The 27,892-nt window shown below is 35.6% G+C and overlaps 1 protein-coding gene across 3 annotated transcripts; it reads left to right on the forward strand.

Moving 5' to 3' along the window:
• Positions 1-3,269: 3,269 nt before the first annotated feature.
• LOC125240882 (tektin-B1-like) lies at positions 3,270-27,835 on the forward strand. Of its 3 annotated transcripts, none has more exons than XM_048149034.1 (8): positions 3,270-3,398; positions 14,499-14,623; positions 16,575-16,791; positions 17,538-17,752; positions 18,137-18,359; positions 19,914-20,137; positions 23,935-24,165; positions 27,735-27,835. In XM_048149034.1, exons 1-7 carry the CDS (start codon positions 3,318-3,320, stop codon positions 24,125-24,127), a joined length of 1,278 nt encoding a protein of 425 aa, XP_048004991.1. In that variant the 5' UTR covers positions 3,270-3,317; the 3' UTR covers positions 24,128-24,165; positions 27,735-27,835. The 3 variants fall into 3 exon arrangements, with proteins under 3 accessions (XP_048004991.1, XP_048005007.1, XP_048004999.1); XM_048149050.1 differs by lacking the exon at positions 27,735-27,835 and adding an exon at positions 27,105-27,130; XM_048149042.1 differs by lacking the exon at positions 27,735-27,835 and adding an exon at positions 24,652-24,740.
• Positions 27,836-27,892: the final 57 nt, after the last annotated feature.

Genomic DNA, 27,892 nt, shown 5'->3' on the forward strand with positions numbered 1-27,892 from the left:
AACACACAGCCGAAACCACTGGTCCTAGAGATTCCAAATTTGGCACGTAGGTTCCTTATAAGATGTAGAGGAGCACTAAGAAAAGATTTGTCAAAATTCACCTCCTAAGGGGGTGAAATGGGGGTCCAAATTTTGTATGGTAAAACAAGATTAGTTTGACTATATCACAGGGGGTTCCCTAAACATATTTGACTTTAGTACGCTGGCGAAGTCGCGAGCAAAAGCTAGTTATAAGAAAACCATAGACAGCAGTTACTTTTTAATCCAATTTCTAGAGGTATTTATTAAATCGGATATAAAAATTATAAATGAGTTGACCGTGACGCGACTCAAGTTGAATTCATATAACATTATTATCAGAAAGTCGTTCAAATTCGTTTTGACAGTTCTTAAAAAGAAACTGATATAGCTAAAGGGAAAGTATCATAAACAGCAAACACCATATGGGTCGTATTATTTTGGAAAATTCAGTAATTGTTACAAAAAAAATATATCAAATTCTATGGAATTAAATACAGTTTTCATGCCTATAATGACAGAGCTTTTAATGGACATAGACAAGTTTTTTGTGAGAAACAGTTTTATAACAAAATTATTTTTTCACTACGATAGGTAAGTACGTCCTGAAATAAGTGCCTAAATGTGAGCTATATTTAACAAAATGCCTGGATTTACAAATTGGGATTAACTCATTCCACAAAGAGCCAGTTTAAAAACTAGCTTAAAACAAATACCTGGCGTTTGCTAAAACCACTCGTGGGCGTGTATAAACAACAGAACTAATATGCAAAGTGCATTAAGGAATAAACATACGACTAAAAGAGTGAAATGAAATAGGAGTTACTCACCTTTAGTACTTTTGTAAGAAAAAATACCGATTCAACTTCAAATCTGCACGATACGCTAAATAACTGAATCTGCAAAACAAAAAATAGTACATTACGATACAAGTGCGGAGAAGGGGAAATTCGAAACGAGTAGCGATTAATTAAAACAAGAGTGTGCGAAATGTCATTTGATAATTGCTATAGTCGCTTTTCGGTGAAGGAAAACATCGTGAGGAAACCGGACTAATTCAAATAAGGTCTAGTTTACCCTTCGGGTTGGAAGGTCAGATGGCAGTCGCTTTCATAAAAACTAGTGCCTACGCCAAATCTTGGGATTACTTGTCAAAGCGGACCCCAGGCTCCCATGAGCCGTGGCAAATGCCGGGATAACGCAAGGAGGATGATGAAGAGTGTTTTAAATCGACACGAGTTACAAAGTCCCTCTTTGCAAGTGTCCTGGTACCTATCGTACGACGCTATTTCCGTTTGTGGTAAATGTGTAAACTCTTAGTGCGTTTTCACATTATCCGATCCGATATCGGGTGTCGGACCGATATCCCATGGAAAAAATCCAAGATGGCGCCTGTATATTACAGGCGCCATCTTGGATTTTTTCCATTGAAATCGTTCCGACATCCGATATCGGATCGGATAATGTGAAAACGCACATACGGTCACCTATTATCCTTTACATACTAAACTGCCTCTGTTAATGTAGGTGTAGTCCTTTACCAATATAATATTTTTACAGAAACGCACAAAGGTACAAAAACATTGAACTCAACTAAAGCAGCAATACAAATGCGAATGGTTTCGAAAGAACATTTTTATATTAAAGGAAAAAATGGAATGGAAATTGTTAGTGTTAAAATGTTTAGAATCGTTAGCAGACGTTTCTGCTTAATAAAAAATGGTTTCGAAAGAAAACCATCATCATCATCATCATTTCAGCCATTAATCGCCCACTGCTGAGCATAGGCCTCCTTCGTGTACGCCACATATCCCGGTCCTGGGCTAATCTCATCCAGAAGTGCCCCGCAGTTTTGCGAATGTCGTCCACCCACCCAACGAGCCATCGGATGCCAGGCGCTTCTTACATCCGATAGCGGCCACCATTTGGTCAACATTTTGGTCCACCTGCCATCACTGGGAGAAAACCGTAACCGATTAAGTAGCTATAAAACATTTTGCACTACCTATACATCTATACTTACCTAATTGGCTTAATTGCACAATGCACATTGCACGTTCACATTTACACTTAGGAAAAACAAATAAATTAGCCACTAAACTAACTAAGTAATGAAATAATTTCCCAATATGTAAATGTCAATTGGACACTAGTAGTACAATTTTTTTCACAAAATTTTTCCATATTGTTTTTTGAAAATTCCTGTGAAAATGGCAGAGGGCATAATAACTACCATAGATTATAGTTTTTTTTTGTGAATATCTACTGAATATTACTGAGTAAGTTGAAAAACAAGGATTTTTCTAGAGTTCAATTTGGTTAAACCAAGATAAGTTGGCAATGGTTTTGCTTGGCCTAACTTATTATGCTGTTGTTATTGTTATAGTCACGTTATACTCCTTCCTGCGTAGGTTTTACGGCCTAGCCACGACAATGGTCTAAGGCGGCGAGCGGGGCGGCTGGGCTGCGCGGGAAACGCGCGCGGGCGCTAGCCATGCCACGTACTTTTAGAAGCGGCGGCAGGGCCTAGGAGCGGCCAGAACGTTTTCATATTTAAAAACATGTTTTTTACTGTCGAATATGACTCTAAAGTGCATAGAATGCTTTAATTAGTCAATTACATCTTGTACAAGGAAATATGTGTGATGAATGAAGTACATGGAATTTATTTTATGGCTAGTTAAATGATACTTAATATAAATAACACTTAGACATAAATTAATCGAGTAAATACTATACAAAAATATGTTTTAAAACATTATTACATACTACAATACGCGAAAGTACAATTCAATTTTCATTAAATAAAGGTTTCGGGTTCAAGACGCTCATAATAAAAACAAAATGTTTTGTTTCGCGCGGAATCGCTAGCCCCATCTAGCCGCCTAGGCCGGTCGCGCCGCTGTAATGTCGTGGCACCGCCCGCGCGGCGCGCTACAGTTGTTTGAGTCGCGCGCCGCCCCGCGCGCCGCTCCCGCGGGTAGGCCCGTAAAAACCCGCGCGCGATTTCGAACAGCGGCAAGGTCGTGGCATGCCTGGCGCGCGCTGCGTTTTTGTTTTTGTGACTTACCGCTTGCCGCTGCCGCAAGACGCCTTAGACCATTGTCGTGGCTAGGCCGTTAGGTAGGTGATAAACTTTTTGCCCGATAAGACTGCACTGGCCGTGCACTGGCCGCAACAAAAAAAGTATTTAAAAAATGACTGTTACCAAACTTCAAATATACGTTGACAGGAAATTTTCGCATTTACGTCTGTTTGTATATATTTACTTTTTTGTAAATTCAAATAATAATTAAACAATGCAGTCCGTCGTGACTTTCGAGAAACCATTACCTCATTTAAGCTTACCTGATTGGGATGCCCGTCTCTACGGGTTAAAGGTAAAGGCATTTTCCTTTGAATTTGTTTATTTAAAAATTAGGAGCATATTTTTATGATGCCTCGATCGTTTATGAGGAAATAAAAGTTCCCACGCGATATCGTGTTTTTATACAAATTTCCTTAAAGAGTAGGTATTTGTTGCTTGTAGAAAAAAGTGTAGCCTTAAAAACTTGAGTACAGAGAGAGACTAAAGTTTTAATAACAAAAGACATATAAACTAAAATAAAATTGTTTTTTAGAAATATAATCGTTTTATAGCTTTTTAGCGAAAACTCTTTAGTATTAGTTTTTTCATTATTTTTTTGACGTAGGTGTTAAGGTGCGACCACACCGCTGCTTAAAAAACGGTGACGGTACGGAATCGCAGTGACGCATCGTATCCGTACCGTTTTTACCGCATGCTCCACAGACCGCTGCTCAAAATACGCAGGCGGTACGGAATCGCAGTGACGCATCGTATCCGTACCGTTTTTACCGCATGCTCTCCACACCGCTGCTCAATATACGCAGCCGGTACGGAAACGCAGTGACTTTCGTATGGGACACGTCATGCGTTTCCGTACCGTTGCCGTTTTTTAAGCAGCGGTGTGGGGAGCATGCGGTAAAATTGGTACGGATACGATGCGTCACTGCCATTCCCTACCGTCTGCGTATTTTGAGCAGCGGTCTGTGGAGCATGCGGTAAAAACGGTACGAATACGATGCGTCACTGCGATTCCGTACCGTCACCGTTTTTTAAGCAGCGGTGTGGTCGCACCTTTACTCGGCAAAATTTTCAGTTGGATTCTATCCTTGCACTATACAATACATGTAGGCACTTCTCTGTCTGCTAACCTATATGTTCCCATATAACCATAATCGGTCGTCGTTCCTACGCAAATCGTCCTATTTTGTGTACACACAGGTCTTCGGGTCTCAATGCTTAGTCGCAGTACGGTCGACGTTTAGTCGAGGCGACCCAAATGGGGACGATTGGTAACAGGCACAAATGGTCACAGAAGTGACAGAAGTGTGCACTACGCGTGCACACATTGTTACCGTTTGGCGACTACATTCCCAAAATCATTCGTTCATTTCATTCTTTTCAAATGGCGACTGTCAGAGACGTCAAAGTAAAAAAGAAATAAAAACATTTGACATTAGAATGTAATGGCGTAAGAATTTGTTAAAGATAAATATTGTTTGCATTTGTAATATAATGTGGGCTAATTATCATGGCCAATTAAATTGCTCGAGTGATTTCATAAAATAAGTCTAAATTTATCAACGCGCCATCAATTTACCTCAGTTTAACCAGCAATAATATTATTGACTACTCGGTGTTTGTGTACATAACTAAATTTATTGGTGAAGTTTTAGTGCTTCGGTGCATATACTATACTGAAATAATAAAAATAATGCCTAGAAAACCAATAAAGTTGTTAAAATATGGATTAAGACTGGGTAATATTCGATGTAAAAAACAGTCGTCAAACGGTCACCAAACGGTCAACAAACGGTGCAAAATGGTCGTAGCGTATCTTTATTGGATTTACAAAATGGCTTCTTGTATTATTTTTTCCAGGTATCCTCAAACTTTATAAACAATTAAATATGCCGTCGTACTCAGTTATCCTCACTGAAGAAGATTAAAAAAAAATGTAATATGCGTACCGAGCTGCTGGGTTGTAAAGGATCGGGGACCATATTATTATGGTCTTCTATAGAGCAACTAGTATTTTGCGGCATTTTACAATTGACACTTGTTGAAGTAGTCGTCATTATTATTACTATCAACATTAATTTCAGCGATCTGAACTTCTTTTGTCAAGATTTTTGTAGAGATAAGTGTCCACAAATTTGTAATGATAAAGAGAGATAAATAAAACGTAGTAGAGTAAATAATTTGTTTTTTTTGTAACCCAAACAAAACACTTGTAGATGCAAGTGCGGAAAAGAGGAAAATCGATACGAGTAGCGATAAATTAATGCACGAACGAAGGGGGTATTTTAAATCGACACGAATTGCGAATGTCCTTTTCGCACGTGTATCGTACGACGATTTTCAGTACCTAAATCTAAGCTAAGAGTTTCGACCAGACAAGAAATGAATCATTGCTCGCACTACTGCGTTAAAAAAAGCAGCATCTGTACTGAAAAAAACTATTATTGCGCAACAGAAGAACCCAATACATTTATGTCAAACTGCGTCACAAGTAGCTACCAGCATTCATAACAATATAATATACGTCGATTTTCATTAATATTACTATCAACATTAATTTCAGCGATCTGAACTTCTGTGCCATTTCTGCCTAAAAATAATGAAGGTTAGAATAATACTAACTACATTATGTATAGGAGTTTACTCTAGTATGCACTTCACAAGACATCTATTAATATCACAGTAAATACTCTATTTCATTTGATACCTACTTTTATTAAGGTGGATGTACTAGTGCTCGACGCGGTACTAGTACTCGTCACCCATGGTTTAAATAGCGATTAATAAGATAAGATTACCGTTACATTCATCGCAATTAGATTTATTAGATGAGAAATGTTTGTAGCCTTCACATTTCATACGCCATATTATAAAATATAGAAACTTTTTTCAATTAATGAATAATATATGTGATGACATTGTCATGAGCAATCAATCTCTCAATTTTGTTAGCGATTTGGTTAAGCTTTGCTCGTATTTGCTGACTTATTTAAAATACTTTCACGGTAAGTTGTGAACATATTCTATAATTGTGTTGGTGCTAGAATGTGCGGGAAGATATTTAAGTAATTAAATGTCGATTTCGTTCATTGTTACTGTGATAAACAAGCGTGTCATTTATTAGGACTGAAAACCGTCGCAAGTCTAAAACTCGACACGGCTGACATTTATTGGGACTGTTACGTTATTTTCCAAGTCCCAGTGTTTGTCGAGCCGTTTTTTCAGGATATCACGATTAAAGTAGCCAAAACGAAACGTTTACAGTTTCATATTATCAGCATATTTTTCTGTAAGTCACATTAACTTTACTGAAAAAAACAAATTACATGCACATAGACAGTTTTTTGTATATCTTTTACGGTTTTATTGATATGTTTTCTCGTTAAATGTAGTGAAATCTGTATAATTTCTTTGGGTAGTGCTTGACATGTCATTTTTCACAAAACTTTGGGTATATTTTCAGAAATGCCGCCTGATAAAGGTCAGTGGAAGAGATATTCTCAAGAAGACTTAGAAAAGGCCATAGGAGCCGGCAAAGTATTGCAGAACCTGTGGAATACAATTTTTATTTTGGGGGAATCCCTATTTTAGTTCATTACATAATTTATTTTGCTCAAAATGCGGAGCCGACTTGTTCTATTTTATTACATAAATGTAACACGTAAAAAGTAAATGTTATCAACAGAATACGTTTTTTTTTTATTAAATTATTTAATTTTGTAGTAAATTTTAACCCAAAACAAGTGTTTTTTACTGTTTTTCCTGAATCATACTTAGATGTCATCTATTAGGACTGCCAGCAAAAGCACCTGTCAGTTATTCGGACAAGCGTATTGACTTACGTTTTATTTAATTTTGAGATTTTTTTATATTATCACTGTATGAAACTAATTGCATTTAACAAAGTTAAAGGTCACATCTCCCAAAAAAGATGGATATGTTTTGTATAGATGGGTAAATTATCGTAATATCACGAAACACATAAATATTTTCCCTTAACCTGTCGAGCAGTGGTACATCCACCTTACATTAAGTAACTATAAAGTGCTTATCTATTTGTATTATCGTTCTGTACTTTTCTTAACTTTCCCACATTTCTATAAAATGTCGAAGAGTGCTTAAATGGTCGTCGTTGTTTATTATTATTTAATTCGCTCATATTTAAAGTTACTACGATCGTCATAAAACCTGAACGAAACATGAAACTTTATATAGCCCCTGGCATGTTTGTGAAATGATAAATCATTGTCTCGCTCGATAGGCCGCCGTCGTCCCAAACGTTTTGAGGTCGTCCTGATTTCGGCTTCAAATTAGAAAAGTTTTGCTTGTCCCAGACCATGTCAGTGAAATTGCCTTGCAAACAGGAATCGAAAAGCCCCCGTGACATTGAGTATCTATATGGCTTAGATGCTAAATTGACAGTTTTGAAGTGTATGATATCTGTCTTCAGACGAAGCATCCATTTTAAATTTATAAATAGTAGGTTATGTTAACAAATGGTACAAAATAATAATTCTCTTTATTTACATGAACATATTTACATAATTATATAAGAAACTAAGACTAAACTTAAAAGCTAGCTAATGTCTAAAATAGGCCCTTGAGGCATTGTACCAAGGATACTGGCGACATTTCCTCGCTGTATCGCAATGCTGATACGTTGTGCGAGGAAGTCGCCAGCTCTTCGGTCACCAGTTACCTCAACCAGACGCTTCGCGATTTCTGTGAACAACTTGTTCGCGCTGGGGCCCCATGGACCTAGAGTTTCTACACCAAAGGGTACAAAAAGGTATTCTTTGCCAAGACTTTTGTATTTATTACGTTTCAAAATTTCGGCACTTTCTGCCGCTGCGCCGCTTTTATCTTGGTCCGTTGGAGGTGAGACGGTGCCAATGTGTCTACGCAGGTAGCATCCCACACTAACATTCGTCCCATACTCCAAGGGACCAAGGACACTCCATCAGGCCTCTTGCCATCATCTCTGATTATGCCAGTCGGCTCAAGGAGAGCAGGCACATTGATGGTTGCAAGGGACCGACGGATAATGTCATTAAGCGACGCATGTCTCGAAAAACGGCCTGCACTTTTTTGACAAGATAATCCATGGTGTCCCAGTCGGTCCACGTCCGTGCCACAAGAGCATATGTGTGGCGTACACACCGAAACCCCAAGTCGCAGACCGATCGCCAGTCTAAGGGAGGTTGGATCCAAGAAAGTACCAGTGTTTGGTGAGGGATGGGCATGTAGCCAGTAACCGGCTTCCCGGGCTCCGACCGCCAAAAGCCTCGCGTGTTCTGGACCTGTGAAGTTGTTTAGAAGAGTATTGTAAGCTAAATCACAATAAATATTATCCCAACTCCTTTGTGATTTTGGATTGTCTGGAAAGTTTTTGCCTGGGCAGGCAATTTTGAAAGCATTTCTGGCATCCTCAAAACCCGCAATCTCATAGTTTGTGGGCAAAGCCCTTAAGATATTTCCTATGAGATTTGACGCGCCATGAGTAGATGCCAAAAAGGCTGGGGAAGCGATACTGGTAATTTTGCGAATACCTAAACCACCAAACCGAATAGGAAGGGATGCTTGAGACCAGGAGGCCTCACTCAAATGAATATTTAGGATTGTCTCTAAACTAATTTTGATTAAATCATCTATGGGTGACAGTAAATTTTGATGTTTCCAGAAAGGACAGCAACGGAGCACATATGTAAATTTAGGGACAAAAAGACAGAATTTAAGAATTACGAGAGCATAATGAGGGCTAATTTCGAGTAACCGATCAGTGTGACTTTTGAATTTAGATATGGAATTAGAAACGTAACCGGGAAAAGATTCTTCAAATACGGGAGAACCCAGGAGGCTAAGGGAATACTTAAATTGTCTACTATTTTGATATTGGGGGCCAGAACGTCAAATTTTGGTTTAAAATCAGTGAACGTATAAGAAGGCTTTTGAATAAAAAGTTCACATTTGCTGAAATTCAGCTCTAGACCAATAAGTTCGAAACTGCTTTTTATGTAAGACAAATCAGAAAGTACAGTATTCACGTCGCCTCCTAGGGTACCGTCATCTAAATACCAAACATTGAATTTTGATTTTAAGTTTTTAATTATTGGATTTATCGCCAAACTGAAAATAGCTGGGCCGAGAGGGTCACCTTGCTGACAGCCAACTTCAGATGAAATTTCGTGTGTCTTATACATTAATTTGGATGACTCTGAATAGCAATAGAAAAGGTAATTGTATAGTTCTGGAATTTTATCTTTGACTTCTGTCAGCAAAGTGTCTCTACTAACTGAATTGAATGCATTTTTAACATCAATTTTGACTAAAATTTCACAGTCGTCTAGTGAAAGGTAGGTCCGAAGGGCATGGACGGCTGCCTCGCACCCACCTTTCGTGCCAAAACCAAGCTGAATAGGCTCAAAAAGAGATTGCAATTTGGATCTAACGTGTCTAACCGCAATTTTTTAATTAATATAGAAATTTAAGACGATACAGGAGGGGTCAATTCTCCATACAAACGCTCTCGGCTATTTCCTCCCTGGTTTTTGAAGAAAGGGCAATGATTTTTTCAACACAGATTATAATAGTTTTTATCTGTGTCAGACCGTTTTGATTTTTTGATATTCTTATTTTTAAAGATGCCAGAGAGCTCATCAAAAATTGTGTTAATTTCCAAAAACGGTGTTAATTGATTATGGCGTAAAAGAAGGTGTGGTATTCAAAATTGGTGAGAATCAGCCAAAAAAACTAAACGGTCCGACACAGATTATTTTATTGTTATTCAGATTCTCAAATTTCGTTACGATTGACTAAGTTTTGAAGGAGGAAACAGTCGAGAGCGGAACCTCGATTTTAAAGATTTTTTCGCAATATCTTTTAACTGAGTTGTACTTAACGGACAATTTTTTTTTTCGATAAATCTAGTTAATAACACTAGTATATTAAATTAGAATTCCCAAATTGAAAGGGCGGCTCCTTTCCATTTTAGCATTTTCGCTCCTGTAGCGTCTTAAGAAAGACGCGTGTTTCTATTGAAAGCTTTTAGACATCACTCTCAAACCTTTTAAGAGCATAAGGTATTCTCCCAGCCGCAACGCATTTCAGGTCATCTGGTATTGCAGGTGTTCATTGGCTGCGCTAATCACTTACCGTCAACCGGTGCATCTGGTCATTTCCCTTCTATATAATAATATATGAAAACTGTTTAATAGAAGTAAAGGCAAATATGTAGGTAATTATTTACCTATGGGCTTAAAAAACGAATTTCACTTTTATCTTATATCAAACTTTAAAGATGGGTACATCGCATTTAGTTAATTAAAGTTTAACTTGCTATTGACAAGCAGTTTTTAGCATAAGACAACTTAGTCTATTGGCTTTTAGAAAATTGTAAAATAAATTATATCTAAACAATTTAATATAGGTAATGACTGCGTCGAAATATTTAGAGCGTGCCAAGTATAAATAAAAAGGTAATCACGGTATATAGTCATACTAGTTATGAAAAAAAAGCTGCACTTTTAGATGGAAGCAAGCCGCTTTTGCATGGTGATAGTAGACATCATAGTAAACGATTTTTTCCGAGGATATCGAAATTTCATCCCTTAGGAAGCCGAGCGCAGCGAGGTGTTTTATAAAAATGAAAAAAATTCTATATTTTTATCATATGGTCCGATTTTGACAAATCGTATCTCGAATGAAAGATATTGATTAGTGCAACTTAAAAAAAAATTAAAAAAAAAAATTGTTCAGAAAAAGTAACAAAAAAATTGAAAAATGTAAATTTACGTATCGCATTAAACAACTTCAAAGAATGAATGACAAAATGTAGAATATCGATATACGAGTTTTTTTATATCAGAGACAGATAAATTCATAATTGAAAACTGAAAACCGCATCGAAATCGGATCAGTAGTTTTTAAGGTACATGTTGCCAAAGTTGGAAAAGTTTAGTTTATATGATCACTTTGCAATTCCTTTGCCAGAAAGTCAGAAATAATCTATTTTTCTTAGACATAAAAGTACACAGTGACAGTACACATCAAAATAAAAGTTTTTTTCTCGAGGATATCATAATTTAAGCCCTTAGAAGGACGAGCGTAGTGAGGACTATTAATAGTTATTTGTTATACAAGGGGGCAAAGTTGTATTTTAACGCCGAGTGTGGAATTGAAAAACGAGCAAGTAAAAGGATTCTATAGTTGAACCACGAGCAAAGCGAGTGGTTCGAGAATAGAATCCTGAACTTGCGAGTTTTTTAACACACGAGAAGTAAAATACATTTGCACCCGAGTGTAACACAAAACTTTTCCCCTCACTACAGCGAGGAAACTACAACGCAAAAAATGCGTTTATCACTGCTTCCAGTAGTTCCACAGGTGGTAAATCATCTTTATTACTAGATTCACCTACTTTTATCAATTTTAAAGCAGTTAATTTGACTTTATTCAAGGTCAAATTACTTTACCCACTAGTGGATAAAATGCGTTTTTACCCGCTGGTATTAAAGGACAAGACACGTGTTTCCGAGCTAGTGAGGGGAAAAATACATTTGCACCCGAGTGTAACACAAAACTTTTCCCCTCACTACAGCGAGGAAACTACAACGCAAAAAATGCGTTTATCACTGCTTCCAGTAGTTTCACAGATGGTAAATCTTCTTTATTACTAGATTCACCTACTTTTATCAATTTTAAAGCAGTTAATTTGACTTTATTCAAGGTCAAATTACTTTACTCACTAGTGGATAAAATGCGTTTTTACCCGCTGGTATTAAAGGACAAAACACGTGTTTCCGAGCTAGTGAGGGGAAAAAACTATTAAAAAAAATTCTATTATTTTTGTGCTTTGTCCGATTTTGACAAAAAATGTGTCAATTGAAAGGTATTGTTTAATGTAATAAAAAAAAAAAATTAAAAAAAAATTGCTAAAAACGTTTATATCCTCAGCGAAAATCATTTATTATGATGTCTTCTATCAATGCATACTCTTAGCTGTAAGAAAAATATATTATTTCTGACTTTTTGGCTGAATAATTTAAAAGCGACCATATAAACAAACTAAGCCAACTTTGGCAACTTGTATCTTAAAAACTACTGATCCGATTTCGATTCGGTTTTCAGTTTATAATTATGAATTTATTTGTCTTTGATTTTAAAAACTCATGTATCGACATTGTATATCTTATCTGTCGTTCTTAGCAGTTATTCAGCGTGATACAAAAATTTGAGGTTTTTTTAATTTTTTCTTACACGTTTTTAGCAATTTTTTTTTTAATTTTTTTTTTCGATTACCTTTCAATTGACACATTTTTTGTCAAAATCGGACAAAGCACAAAAATAATGGAATTTTTTTTAACAGTTTTTAATAGTCCTCACTACGCTCGTCCTTCTAAGGGCTTAAATTATGACATCCTCGAGAAAAAAACTTTTATTTTGATGTGTACTGTCACTGTGTACTTTTATGTCTAAGAAAAATAGATTATTTCTGACTTTCTGGCAAAAGAATTGCAAAGTGATCATATAAACTAAACTTTTCCAACTTTGGCAACTTGTACCTTAAAAACTACTGATCCGATTTCGATGCAGTTTTTAGTTTTCAATTATGAATTTATCTGTCTTTGATATAAAAAACTCGTATATCGATATTCTACATTTTGTCATTCATTCTTTGAAGTTGTTTAATGCGATACGTAAATTTACATTTTTCAATTTTTTTGTTACTTTTTCTGAACAATTTTTATTTTTTAATTTTTTTTTAAGTTGCACTAATCAATATCTTTCATTTGAGATACGATTTGTCAAAATCGGACGATATAATAAAAAGATAGAATTTTTTTCATTTTCATAAAACACCTCACTGCGCTCGGCTTCCTAAGGGATGAAATTTCGATATCCTAGGAAAAAATTGTTTACTATGATGTTTACTATCACCATGCAAAGCAGCTTGCTTCCATCTAAAAGTGCAGCTTTTGGTCAAAAATTCTCCATAACAAGTATGACTAATAGGTATACCATGATACTGAAATAAATGTCATTTACAAAGAAAAAATGTGTCCGGAGCTGGATTGCGTTCACCGTTTACCGGACGGATGCCTAAACCGCTCTGCCATTTGGTCACGGTGGCAAGGGTCGGGTACTTTGTATTATTATTCTGAAACCTTTCAAGTACCTACCTTTCAAGTACCTACTTGAAAGGTTTCAAGTACCTACTTGAAAGGTTTCAGAATAATATTTCGTTAGGGTAAATATAATATTTCATTAAGATATCTCGAGAATAATATTTCATTAGGATATCTCGATATGGCGATTAAAAAATGAGAGAAAATCATCGTATATTGCTACTGCAAAATACTGCACTACTTCATTTGTTACCACCCGGGATTTGTACGGACAAAAGGGAATATCACAAATAAAAGTAGCTCACTCTACCACTGACTTACAAAACGAAATTTGTATTAAAAATTCCATTTGCAGAATCAGGCATAAGCTTTGTTGCCCAGAAATGTACTGTAGGTTCAGAATACAGAGATTATTTGGTTACACCACAGAATATATAATAGTACAAATACAGAAGGCTCACTCCTTTGATGTTCACAAAACGCCGCCATTCTAAATTTTTACCTACATTAACAAGCGGACCGCACGCGTGCAGACGACATTGAATTCTATTGCGCCGCGCGAAGGTCGTCGCCACTGAATGGGCCGCGAACTCGCGGCCGCCGGCATGTACTTGTAGCGCAGCGAAAGGATCGCGGAGTGAGCCGCCCCTGGTTACACGTTACACGCTATTTTACATCATAATATTGCAACTAGTGTCGATTTCACTTCCGCTAGTCGTGTTTTAATTTATTGGCGCTTGTTTCGACTTACCTCTTGGCACTTGTATCGTATAACGTTTTATAGTACATATGGTCCTTTAAACTATGTTTGTATGTTATTTTGCGGAAATGTAGCAAGTACTATATGTACTGTAATTAAATAATTTATTTCCCTACCCAAAAGCGCTGGTAGCCTAGCGGTAAATACGTGCGACTTTCGTTCCAGAGGTCGTGGGTTCGAACCCCGGCTCGTACCAATGAGTTTTTTCGGAATTTATGTACGAAATGTCATTTGATATTTGCCAGTCGCTTTTCGGTGAAGGAAAACATCGTGAGAAAACCAGACTAATTTCGATAAGGTCTGATTTACCCTTCGAGTTGGAAAGTCAGATGGCAGTCGCTTTCGTAAAAACTAGTGCCTACGCCAAATCTTGGTATTAGTTGTCAAAGCGGACCCCAGGCTCCCATGAGCCGTGGCAAATGCCGGGATAACGCATGGAGGATGATTTCCCTTCCCCGGCAAAAATGTACTTACAGTTTAAGAAATAAATACACGTTTAACTGCCCTACAGGTAACAGCAGATACCCGAAGAGCAGATGCTTTCGACTTTCGTCATAGTGCCCACCAGCTTAGGAATGAGACCAAGATCAAGACTGATTGGGACAGCTACCATAACAACAATCGTCTTAGAGCCAGGTAACCGTCACAACAGTTTTACCTAAACAAATGCAGTGTATAACACTATACAAATATATATACAACTAGCTTTTGCCCGCGACTTCGCTCGCGTTAAATTCGCTAAAATTGCGGAATACTCCAATACAAACGTCAATCCCCTATTTTAGGTAATAAACTGGATGTTAGAAAGAGACAAGAAGTAGCCTATGTCACTCTCCATCCCTTTAATTATCTCCACATAAAAAATCACGTCAATTCGTCGCTCCGTTTTGCCGTGAAAGACGGACAAACAAACAGACACACACTTTCCCATTTATAATATTAGTAGGATTTGCCTAACCTTTGACAATTTTTGTACTCTTTTTGCGTGTTGGTTATAAAATAGATGTGCTAGGAGGCGTATTCAAACGTTAGTAATATGCAGAGATCGGAAAAATTTGCGTCATTTCTCGCAATAATGTGGACATGTCTCCAAAATTTATCAAATAATTATTCATTTAATTAATTTCTTACTTGACATATAATTTGATTCCTAATAGTCAATAAATACAAAAGTTGATGATGTTGTCGACAATTTACAGTTCATTTCACAACATTTCAAATCCATTTTGGTTGTAATAGAGAATTTACGGTCTTCTTCAAATACTGTCGAATACACTTTAAGTAAAATAAGAAATATAAACATTAAATAACTACTACTTACTGTACTACTTAAAATAACAAGTTAAAATATTTTCTATGAAAGTAATTTAATTTGTTCTTAGAGAAATAAGAAATATATTAAATAATCTGGACAGTATACCCGGAGAAATAGGTAACCGTTTGCAAAACTAAAATGAAAGCCGTCCTTGACAGAAATCCCGGTTTTGAGGTTATCGCCCACAACTTAGAACAGAAAATAAACTCTGAATTATACTGGAATATTCCTATAAAACTACTTAAGTTTGCCCCATTAACATCAGTGGATTGCGAGCGGAGTTTTTCAGCACTTAAGTATGTTTTTGATGTAAAAAGAAATAGACTGACTGCTGAAAACTTGGAAAAAATAATCAATCAATCAATTATTTTTTCATGATAATTACAATAAAAATTACAAAAAAAAAAAACAGAAACAGCAAATAAAAGAAATTAAAACATACAAGTTACCACGAAATGGTCCCGACTCAGCATAATGCTAACTCGATAAATACTGATTATTTTCTTTAATAAAACTTTTGTATTTATTGACTAGGAATCAAATTATATGTCAAGTAAGAAATAAATTAAATGATTAATTATTTGATTAATTTTGGAGACATGTCCACATTATTGCGAGCAATGACGCAAATTTTTCCGATCTCTGGTAATATGGTACCTAAGTATGTGACATTAATCTTATTGCGTCTCGCTCACACTGACCAATAGTGAAAGAGGGTCGTTCTAGGGTTGATATCAAGTAGGTAATCCGTTTTTAAATATTGAATGTCCATACAGTAGACAATTTGCATAACTTACATTCTCAAACGATGCCCTTCAAGTCGGGTTAACCGCTTGAATATCACAGGCTTTTCATGCTCCGAGTTCTTTCGTGAACGAAAATGAAATATTGTACGTCACAAGAATTAAAATATTAAAGTCGACAAATTCAATTTTGTTCGTTGAATTCACTGTGGTGTAGCACCTCTTATTTGATGTTAGTAAGATGTAATGAGGAAAACAAAATATTATAACATTTCGTGACTTTTGTTTGATGTTTTCTATTTATTTATATATTAAATATATCGTTGTCTGAGTACCCACAACACAAGCCTTCTTGAGCTTACCGTGGGCCTCAGTCAATCTGTGTAAGAATGTCCTATAATATTTATTTTTATTTCTTTTTATGTATTTAGGCTATCCATTTGGTTACATTTTCTTTACAACATGAAGACAATTTCAGATCGAGAAAAATCCGCAAACAAAAATTTTACATTTTATTTACTTTTTCCAGGGTATATGAAATAGATCAATGGCGGTCGACTCTTCAAGAACTTCTAGATCGTATAGACAGAGAGATGAACGCCTTGAAAGAGGAAAAGGCATCCACAGAAAGAGAGTTGGAACAGTTGAACTTGCCTCTTTTAGTTTGCTCTGAGTGTCTTTCTAACAGGGACGGGAGAAGGAGCACAGAGTTGACGTATGATCTTGCCGACACTGAATTAAAGAAGGTACTATAGATATTATTATTATATTTGACCATATGACAACTGCAAAATCGCATATTTATGGCAAATATCCCTATAATCGACGTAGTACCAATAATTATTTTTAAATAAAACTTCAACAATTTAAATCTCTTCTATGATTTAAATCAATAAATATAAACATTACTAGCTTTCGCCCGCGTCTTCGCTCGCATTAGAAAGAGACAAATAGTATCCTATGTCACTCTCCATCCTTTCGACTATCTCCACTTAAAAAATCATGCCAATTTGTCTCTCCGTTTTGCCGTGAAGGACGGACAAACAAACAGACACACACACTTTCCCATTTATAATATTAGTATGGATAACACCTGCGTGTGTCTGTTCTAAATAGAAAACTTCGAAAAAGTATTACGAGAGCCTGGATTTTTCTCATTTTACGGAGAAATTTAGTCTAGGTCAGGGTCGAGAAACAATTGCGACCCTTTCAGTCACTCACAGACAAGAGATAATAAGCTCCTTGAGGTCCCTACATCTAAACCATAAACCTAAACTACAAATTTCTACAAGAATTGACTCTTCTTCTCTTAAGTTAGCTGACCACTGATCTAATACATGGTAGATTCCAGGAAACTTGCTGATGTTATTGGTTTATGTTGGCCGAACTGTAAAGTTTACCTTTCACGCGAAACTTTGTAGTAGGTACTTTGTACTTAGAGATTTCAAAATACATGTATGAATTTATTAATTCAACATATCACCATCCACAGGAACTGTGTGTAACAGAGAGCAATAAAAAGATGCTGATCGATCGCTGTCAGTCAGCTTGGGAGAAAATTAACAAACTAGAGGTCGTAAAGTTTAAGCTCCAGTTGGACCTAAATGATAAGAACGAAGCTCTCCAAATTGACAAGGACATGCTTGGCCTGGATAAAGATTGCGCTAACATTACGTATAAGACGGATTCACTAAAAACTCCAAAGAGGTTTGTACCTACGTACAAACAGTAGCTGTTCCTAGTGTTTATATCCTGGTTTATCCGCTACCTGCAATTCCATTTTTAAATTTATGACCGTCACGTGCATGATTCGGTCGGGTTCGTCCCATTTGTTATCCTTGAGAACTCCGAGTTCAACCTCGGGAAGAACGGTGACTTTATAACAATCGGGTCTTTCTCGGTCAAGTGACTTGTAAAAGCATTCTGGGATTATTTGCCAGTACTTAAGCTATTGTCGGACGCAGTTTAATAGTTTTATTTATTTGATCACAGGTTGGAAGACCCTTTATATTGGATTTGATTTGAATCATGATACTTATAGAGTCAGGTAATGTTCTAGTGGCATTATTTATACTTTCATATTTATTTCAGAATGATAACCTACGACCAATGGTTAGACCATTGCGAAGCCACTAAAAAAATGGCGATTGATGAACTCCAAGAAACTCTAAGCCTTCGAGAGTCGCTATTTGTAGCTAGAGGTCGCGCAAGGAACCTCCTGAAGGCTCAAACCGACGCAACCAATTACATGATGCGTAGGCGTATTTATGATACCCAAAGAGCTAGGAATGAACTAGACTGGCAGAAACTAAAGGTAACATTTTCAGTAGATATATAACAGATGTTATATTTTCGTGGGACATATTTAAAAGACGACATGTTTCGAGTCGTATGGAGACCCATCATCAGTCATTAGTGGTCGCGGCGTCTAGACTCCGTGCACGGCGGCGGCGTCAGATATATTTAAATATCTCATAACGATAGGAATCGCATTTTCATTTTCTGTATCAGTTCTGAAGAAACTATGTAAATCGCTATTTAACCATATGCTACAAATGTTTGTACTTCGACTACTTTTCATCGACATTCGGAGAGGATGTTTTCAATTTGGTTGTACCTATGTTTGTTATTTCAGAACTCTGTTATTTCTTAGCCACTAACAATAAATTGATAATATGATTAATACGACTTATACGTATATCCCTCTATCCCCAAATTGTGGCGGTCAATAACACAGACGTTTTCCTGTTTTCTTATACATCTTAATAATGTATGATAGAATAATCAAATATGAGGTTAGGCTTTGATAATCAAATGCGTTATACATATACAGGGTGGGGCCTGTAACAAAAGCAAAAAATTAAACTGTAGGCTATACTCCTTAAACTGACCAACATTTGTTCAGTGACTTTTAAAAATTATGAAGTCTTTAAATTTTCAATTTTTCATACAAAATAAATATTAGCTTCAATGTACGCCATTATTGTTGTCATTGACGTTGTCTGTCACACTTTAGACTTAACAGAATTCGCAATACATTACCTCTTAGAAAAAACTTTCAAGGGTGATAAAAATCAAAATACAAGTTATTTTTAAAAGTCGCTGAACAAATGTTGATCAGTATAAGGAGAATAGCCTACAGTTTAATGTTTTGCTTTTGTCACAGGCCCCACTCTGTATAATCTTGTTATTTCACGCATGTTTTGTTAGCAATATCATTTGCTAGACGTCTCATATTTTGGTCGGTCAGATAATTCAACATGTTACCTACTTATGCAGTAGTTTTTGGACTACATATGGATCTGATTTGTCAGTGTTAATATCGTAGTAACATTATCTAATCCAAAAACCTTGCTTAACACTGACGGATCAGATCCAGTGCTATTTTCGATCTAATTCACATCTTGCCTGTACATTTTAATAGAAAATACAAGTGCATAACCATGTTGTGCAGGTTGTGCCTCATGTTATTTTTTGTCAAGCTGTCAATTATTAAATATTAAAATTAAATATCCAGTCATATCTTTATTATGATATGAAATGCCCATTGTCGACGACATACTCGTAGGGACTCCTCCTCCTATAAATAAGTAGTAAAACGCCTAACGAAAATTTTAAAACTTTTTCGTAACTAAACAATGAACCATTTTGTTTGCTTGCGAGCTGAAACTTTTTGTAGTAATTTATTTTATTGCTTCAAACTACCACACATCACGTAGAATTCAAATTTTATTAAATGATTATTCAATTTAGCATTTCATAGAATCGGCCACAACGCGGCGCGGCGGCCTGCCGCTGGAAGGGCTAATTTATTACCATACGCAAACCTTGTCATGTAGTAATAAAGAAAAGTTTACATATCTTTCAGATGGAAGAAAACATGGACAAACTAGCCACTGAACTGAAAGTAATGGGAGAGCAGTTCACCGACAAGGTGAACGCGTTGAAAGTCGCCGAGACCCGCCTGGAGACTCGAGGGTACCGGCCAGGCGCCGAGCTGGCTGCGGACGAGGCCGATATCGGCTTGAAGGAAGAAGTGCGCAATCTGAGAGAAACCATCAGGCAGTTGCAGGAAAAACTCGACTGTGGCAAGTGAGTTGAATTTCCAAATATTACTAGCGAACCGAACCGTGTGCGGCTTGCTCGCTAAATACTAACTTTCAGCGAACAACGCACACAGTTGACAGACGTTGACAGTTTAGATTAATATATCTGATACAAAGATAATTATTTGTAACTAACCTATTTAGTGTTTTTCAAAAATATTCGAAAATCGATTGCAGTTTTCAGCTTTGTTGCGTTATTTTGAAAACTTTGATTCTAAAATCTGTTTGAGATAGACCAAGCTAAAAAAACAAGTAAGATTTTCAAACGATGAAAGCCCCGCCAGTGCACGGGTTAAATATTTACGTCATTATACTTATCATCAAAGTTAGACATAAAATAAGTTTGCACCGGCGGGGCTGTTAGAAGTTAGAACTAGTCAAAAAATAGCTACTTTACCCTGGTAATCTAATAAAGATTGATGCATGTAGCAGCATTATTAAATCATTGGTACTATCAAAGACATATATAACTCCGTATACACAGATAAAGTCTAAGTAAAAAACGTACCTGAGTACCATACAGAAAAGGGTACAGTGGCCTAGATGGCATTACACCTTCGGGGTGCGGTTAGCTAGATGGCGCTAATATTAATATTTAACATTTTAACACATAATTATCAAGCCAAGAATATGGGCCAAATTGTCAAAACTGAGGTTCAAAAGTTTTAAGCCTGTGTCAAGAGAAGTCTATGCACTGTGATTACACATTTTACTTCGACAGTAACACTTTATAATACTCGATCCTCTTTGGTACTATTTAAAATATAAATAAACATACGAATCAAGTAAACAAAAGTAAGAATGCTTACTGCTTTTAAACGTAAAATAGATTGACATAAAAGCTATTACACTGAAGCTTGAACACAGCTTGTAAATACCCCGTTTTCCAATAACAACCAACGACCAACAGCCAACGATAAGCACCAGTTCCTCATTATCGGTCGTAGTGGAACATCGTTGCCTATCGATTTCACGCATTAACTAGGTCCAGAGCTAACGGATGAACTATAACAAGATTTGCACTCAAATGTGACGTTTTAAACTAAAAGGTACCATTGCCATGTACTTACTGAATGAGCTAAGTAGTATGTTTATACGAATTATCTGTTAAACCATCCATATGCTTAACCGTTTAACTGCCGTAAACCGATATTAAAGTCAAACAATGTCGTTCATTTCGGCGACATGTTATTGTGATAATTATTAAGATAAGTCTTCTTACCAGCGGCAGCAACACGAGCACAGCTTAGTGAAAACTTCAAAGCTGTTAAAAGGTTAAGCGAAAATGTAGTACCTTTTGTTTGAAATTGGCACAACTAACGATCGGCAGAAAGCGTATAGGTATAGAATAAATATAAAAAACCTCTTGCAAACAAATTTCTATGCAGCGGGTCACTTCTCTCTGCTCCGCACATCGGTGACAGGATAGGATTATCTTGTGCTGTGAAATTTCCAGACAGGTTTCCAGTGTTTTTTTTGTGAAACATACTATGAAATATTGATTTTATGTTACGTTATCTATGCATTATGTATTGGCTGCGAAGTATCACATTCCGGGTGTGTAGTATCATTGTGGAGTGCAACTTTGAAAGCCACAAATGTGCCACCAAGCTACAATGTCCATGAAAACGTTTATTTACAATACAGTACAATACCTCTTTATTGGACACCTCACATAGTTTACAAGTAATGCACAAGAAACAAAAACAATTTAAACAGAGGTAACAACAGACGGTCTTTTCGCTTAAGAGCCATCTCTTCCAGACAACCTTTGGGTACTGGAGTTAATATAATCAGAATATATGGTAGGTGGCTCTAAGAAACATAAGAAGTAGAATTTAAATACAACCAAAAAACACAAAACACTCAATGCAAATAGACATACATAAATAAGTATAACAATAAACATACGCACATAAATACATACATAAAAAGGTTTATATTAATAAAGAAACAAACAACAGTGTCATTCATAAAATTTAAGGAAGGGAAAGATAGTATTCTTTAAGGTAAGGTTAGGTTAGGTTAGTTTATTTGTGTAGTGTATAACTACAACTCTCTGCATATATATATATATATATATATATATACAGTCAACAACATTGAGTTCCGAAGAATACAGTATTAAGGGCATTTTCGCGAAAAAAGTTTTGAAAACTTCTTTTTTTTAAATAAGTAGGTAAATTTTAATGTTTTTCCTACTCAGAATCACGAGCCCTTTCGATCCTACTAGGTAAACCATTTTTCAAACACTTTGTACAGCGGTTACAAAGTGGAAAGTATGCAAAGTAATAAAAAAATTGGGACCATTTTTTTTGTCTCTTGTTTTTTGTCCTGGATCGAAAGGGCTCGTGATTCTGAGTAGGAAAAACATTAAATTTACCTACCTTAGAAAAAATATTTTTGGTGATTGTTCTCACGAAAATGCCCTTAAATGAAGACAGATAAATAAGGATCCTTTAATTGAGTTCCAAATATAAAGATAGATTAAGGCGGGTATATCTGACCGGTTTTAGTTAGAGTGGGGACTGTTTATACGTTTATTACGTGCTTATTTAGAAGCTCGCACTACCAATAAATAGGTGATCGTAATCAGCTGATTCTCACGTTTCCTTGTATGTTTTGGCTCCACTGCTACTAAGAATTTACTTCCATCCAACCATTTTTATAATTCCATGTCAATCTACTTGCCTCCTAGACAAATCAGCTTCTTTTTAAGAACTGTCGAAACGAATTTGAACGACTTGCTAATATGGAATTAATATGAAATCGAATTGCGAGTGACGTCACGGTCAATTCAGTTACTGTCAGCATTGCGATACAGCGAGGAAATGTCGCCAGTATCCTTGGTACAATGCCTCAAGGGCCTATTTTAGACATTAGCTAGCTTTTAAGTTTAGGCTTAGTTTCTTATATAATTATGTAAATATTCAGTTACTTTATATATTTCTACCTGACTTATTAAATAGAAATTCGATTTAAAAATATTTTTATAATTATCTGATTAATTATTTCGTGCATGATATAAAATATTTTATTTTAAGAACATTCAAGTTCCCTATTATACCATAAATAAAGTCAGACACCTACCGATTATCTGTATCGACTTCCCGTTTGTTCTTGTTTAAATAAACAAATCCTGTATACATAGATATTTCCTACCTACATATCAAAATACTTCTTGAAAGAATAACGATCGTTTACAACGAATACTTCTATAGTAGGTACTCTCAACTGAGTAAGGAACCGTGACACAATGAGCCTAATTTTTTTCTCGCTTGTGGGGTTCTAATGTGATGCCTAATAAATTATTCTTATCATGCACGGTAGGCTCAGCCACCCTCGGAAGTCGCAGTACAATTTTACCACTTTATCGTAGTTCCACGTCATAAAAAAAATATTCCTTCAAAAAATCACAGTTTATTAAGGATTGGGATCATTTTATAGCATGGAAAAACCTCTGAAGACCCAATGATCTATTTTAATATGAGTTTATGGCGAAAGGAAGTTAGGTTAAACGAGTTTCTGTTTTGTCTCAATATTTTTCCGTTCTTGTCCAAAACCAATCGGAAAAATTGAAGTACGGTTTTGTACGAAGTACGGTACAGGATTTCAGAGATTTTACTTTGATCTGTGTTATAATCTTTACTTTATCCTTTTTGACATCGATGCGACGTGATGAGTTGAAAGTTACTTCGTCGTTTCCGAATAGGTAAATGTAAGTACCAAATCTACGTGAACAATTGAACATATTAAGTACTAACTATAATCTTGTATGTCTAGGGCAACTTACAACGCTCTCGAGGCAACTTCCATCAAAATTGCGATGGACCTAGCTGACAAAAACCAGTCATTGGAGACGGACACTCGCGCCTTGGAAATGAGGGCGGCCCTGGAACCCAAGAAGCCGACTGGCACCGACAAGAACCTGGTTCTCGCCAGCATGGCTGATGAAGTTCCCAAAACGGAGCATTAACAAGACAAATATTCACCAGGAACCACAATCATTCACAGGTAGGGCTATATTAGAAAAATTCTCGAACGCGTGCATTCTTATACATTTTACTATTTAGTACGATTATAATATTTACAATTTAATATTTACATTTTCCAAAATGATTGACAGGAAAAATGACTTTGGTCGAGTAAGATTTTTCTCTTATTTCAATATAATTTTATATTTGCATGACTTACTTACTTAGCCGATTGAAAATCAGAGAAAGGTTTCGAAAAAAAGAATGTGAAAAAGTGGTTATAAATTCAAGTTAAAGTTAACGTCTTTTTTACAAAACTTTTTGATGGGTCTATCGAGTCAACGTGAAAAATTACAAAGTTGCTGCCCGAAAGTTACATTTGGTTGTTGTAATATTGTTTCCTTTTCTCGCAATAATTTGGCAGTAATTTCATATTGATTTCCGCCTCGAGGCAATTTTCTCGGTCACGGCCTGAAACATGTTTCAAGAGTTACCAAATTGCCCATTTAACTTTTTCTTTTGTCAGGTGCCGCATTCTGTGAAAATTACTAATATTATCAATTGTTCTATTATTTATGCACTAATAGCTACTAATAAATAATTATGGAATAATAATTCATTATATTTTTTATCACTTATCACATTATTTAAGACAATAATCTAACCTCCATTTTTGGGGTTCCGTTCCTCTCTTTTTTCCAAAACGGAACCCAATCTATAAAACAATGCCGTGATTGGCCTTATTGACATGACATGGAGACAATTATTGTCTCCTTGCAACTAGGATTAAACTTATTTGGGAATAAAAACATGAGTACAAAATAATTCAGCGTGTCCTTTGCTAAGGAATATAGAATTTATGTTGGAATCCGATAAGGGTTGATGATAACGACCTCTACAGTAACCCCAATTTAATTTGGGTTTTCTAGTTTTAAAGTTACTCTAAGATTAATATTATCGTTCGCAGCTCGCAGACATTTTTGCCTGTTACAAATTACATTTTCGATCAAATACAAATCAGTACCAGTTTTATTCTTTATCCTTATTTACACCATTAAAAAGTCAAAAATGCAATGTGGGTTGCTGAAGAGCAGGACATATTTAATATTTAAAGGGGGCAAAGTTCTTGTTTAACCGCATGTACCAATATTCATATCGAATCAAGCGAAAGATTCCAATATTGAACCGCGAGCTTTATAATTTATGTTGAGCGCTGCGAGGGTTTCGAGGCACGAAGTTTAAATACATTTGAACAAACCGAGTGAAACAGAACATTTTCATTAACACTAACACGAGAACTTGATTTAGTTTGATAAAAAAACATCATACTATATCAAGTACATCAAGTTATTAAACATGATTCAAAATCATCATTGTAATGTCAAAGGCCGTAGCAGGATAAGGGAACAAAAAATGCCCTTTATGATTATGAGCTGGTTTTTTTTTCTATAGTTACTTACACTTAGTAGTACGATTGTGCAAAGTTTTGTTGAAAAATTCTCAGTGGTTCAGCCGGCAGAAAAAAAAACCAAATTCATGAAATATGACTTTTCTCTAAAATTATTTAACTTTATCATACAATCTTTTTTTCATTTTGGTTAACTAAATGGTACTTATAACCTGGAATAAAATTGAGTCTCCAACTATAATTTTTTTCTGCAAAAAGTACGTAAGTCAACATTTCAAAAATTTTTTTTTTTTTGTTTCTGAAAGAGTGACCACTCTAAGTGATACTTCTAAAAAAGCCTTATTTAATGATCTGTCAGTCATATAAGTTTGACAGTTAAAATCGAAAAGCAACAGTGTCAAAATTAAAAAAATAATATTGTTTGGATTTTGTTACATTTTATTGTTATACCGTTCTAACACCGCTAAATAACTTAAAAATATATTTTGTGTGAATGTGTAAAAATAAAACAAATTTTCGACCATATTGGCTTTAAAAAGATATCTAGGGTATATTTTGATAGCGGGTCAGTGAGGGCAGCTACCAGATCCCGTGCTGGTACGCCGAAAACGGTCTAAGGAGACATTCCATATATTTCAAATTTATGAAGATTGGCGTTTACAGATTTCAGAAGTTTAAGTTATTTGACGGTGTTAGAACGGTATAACAATAAAATATAACAAAATCCAACCAACATTCTTTTTTAATTTTGACACTGTTGCTTTTCGATTTTAACTGTTAAACTTTATATGACTGACATATCATTAAATAAGGCTTTTTTAGAAGTATCACAGAGTGGTCGCTCCTTCAGAAACTAAAAAAAAAATTTTTGAAATGTTGACTTACGTACTTTTTGCAGAAATATTATAGTTGGAGACTCAATTTTCTTTCAGGTTATAAGTACTATTTAGTTAACCAAAATGAAAAAAAGATTGTATGATAGAGTTAAATAATTTTAGAGAAAAGTCATATTTCATGAATTTGGTTTTTTTTTCTGCCGGCTGAACCACTGGGAATTTTTTAACAGAACTTTGCACAATCGTACTACTAAGTGTGAGTAACTATAGAAAAAAAAAACCAGCTTCTAATCATTAAAGGGCATTTTTTCTTCCCTTATTCTGCTGCGGCCTTTATACCGCGGTAAGCTTGGGACATCAGGTTAAAATCAGTATGATATTTTTTGCACTCTTGTGGATAAAATGCAACTTTCAGTGGGTACCTATGATGAAATAGTTATTTCATATTTGTTTTACAAGGGGGCAAAGTTGTTGTTTAACCGCACGTGCCAATATTGATGCCCGAGTAAGCGAAAGATTCCAATATTGAACCGCGAGCGTAGCGAGTGGTTCGAGAAGTGGAATCTTGAGCGTCGCGAGGGTTTCAAGGCACGAAGTATAAACAAACTTTGCCCCCGAGTGAAACACAAAATTTTTCACCACACCAACACTAACAAAATACTGACTATAAAACGTCAAACTACATCAAATCTATCAATTTGTTCAATATTTATAATTCAAAATCATCATTTATAGGTCATTTCTACCAGCCAGCTCAAGACATCAAGTTAAAATTTTGGATGAAATTACTTTGCACTCTTGTGGATAAAATGCAATTTTGCTATCTGTTATCGAATAGCAAAGTAAGCCTTTACCCGTTGGTGTGTTGAAAAACTCTTTATCTTATTCTTAGTCTGATGTCCGTCAGCAGTTCTCAAAAAGTTTGTACAAAAATTAAGGAAAAGGTTAAATTTGTTTTTTTATCCTTTTTTGTTACCAAGATTTATTTGATGAATTGAGATTTTAGTAAGCCAATAAGGTTCTCAAGCACCTATATTTTCTTAATTATAACAATTATCCTGTATATATCTTACGAAAGTCGACTTATATTACTAAATGTTGGTAACAAAATAGGATCAAAAATTAAAGGAAATTAGGAGGAAATTTGCTGATGTGGCTATGTACAAACTTTTTGAGAACTGCTGCCCTAACCCCATCATTCCACTTAAATCTAATTTAATTACTTATGTCTAAGATTCAATATTATCAGAACCAACTTTTGTTTTCATGTATTTTATTCAAGAAGCTTTTTTGCCTCCCATAGTCGGTCGAGTCTTTGCATCAGCAAAATATAACTTGGTACTACACGCCCTGCTGTGCTTTTAGCTATGGTTCATTGGCAATAAGAAGTATATAATCCGGGTACATCGGCATATCCTCACATTCAATTTCTTGTCTTCGTCACGGGAGAAGTCTTTGGAAGTAAGTGCATATATTTTTTATACATATTTTAGAAGTTCACATCTGGCTTTTTTAAATTTCAA

The sequence above is a fragment of the Leguminivora glycinivorella genome, chromosome 2 (genome assembly GCF_023078275.1).
Source record: "Leguminivora glycinivorella isolate SPB_JAAS2020 chromosome 2, LegGlyc_1.1, whole genome shotgun sequence".
Classification (NCBI taxonomy): Eukaryota; Metazoa; Arthropoda; class Insecta; order Lepidoptera; family Tortricidae; genus Leguminivora; species Leguminivora glycinivorella.

Excerpts from the sequence above, each read along its gene's own strand:
- LOC125240882 (XM_048149034.1), top strand. The coding sequence starts at position 3,318 with ATGCAGTCCGTCGTGACTTTCGAGAAACCATTACCTCATTTAAGCTTA. Across the intron at positions 16,792-17,537 it reads CCGACACTGAATTAAAGAAG|GAACTGTGTGTAACAGAGAG; the intron begins GTACTATAGATA and ends CACCATCCACAG. Across the intron at positions 20,138-23,934 it reads GAAAAACTCGACTGTGGCAA|GGCAACTTACAACGCTCTCG; the intron begins GTGAGTTGAATT and ends TTGTATGTCTAG.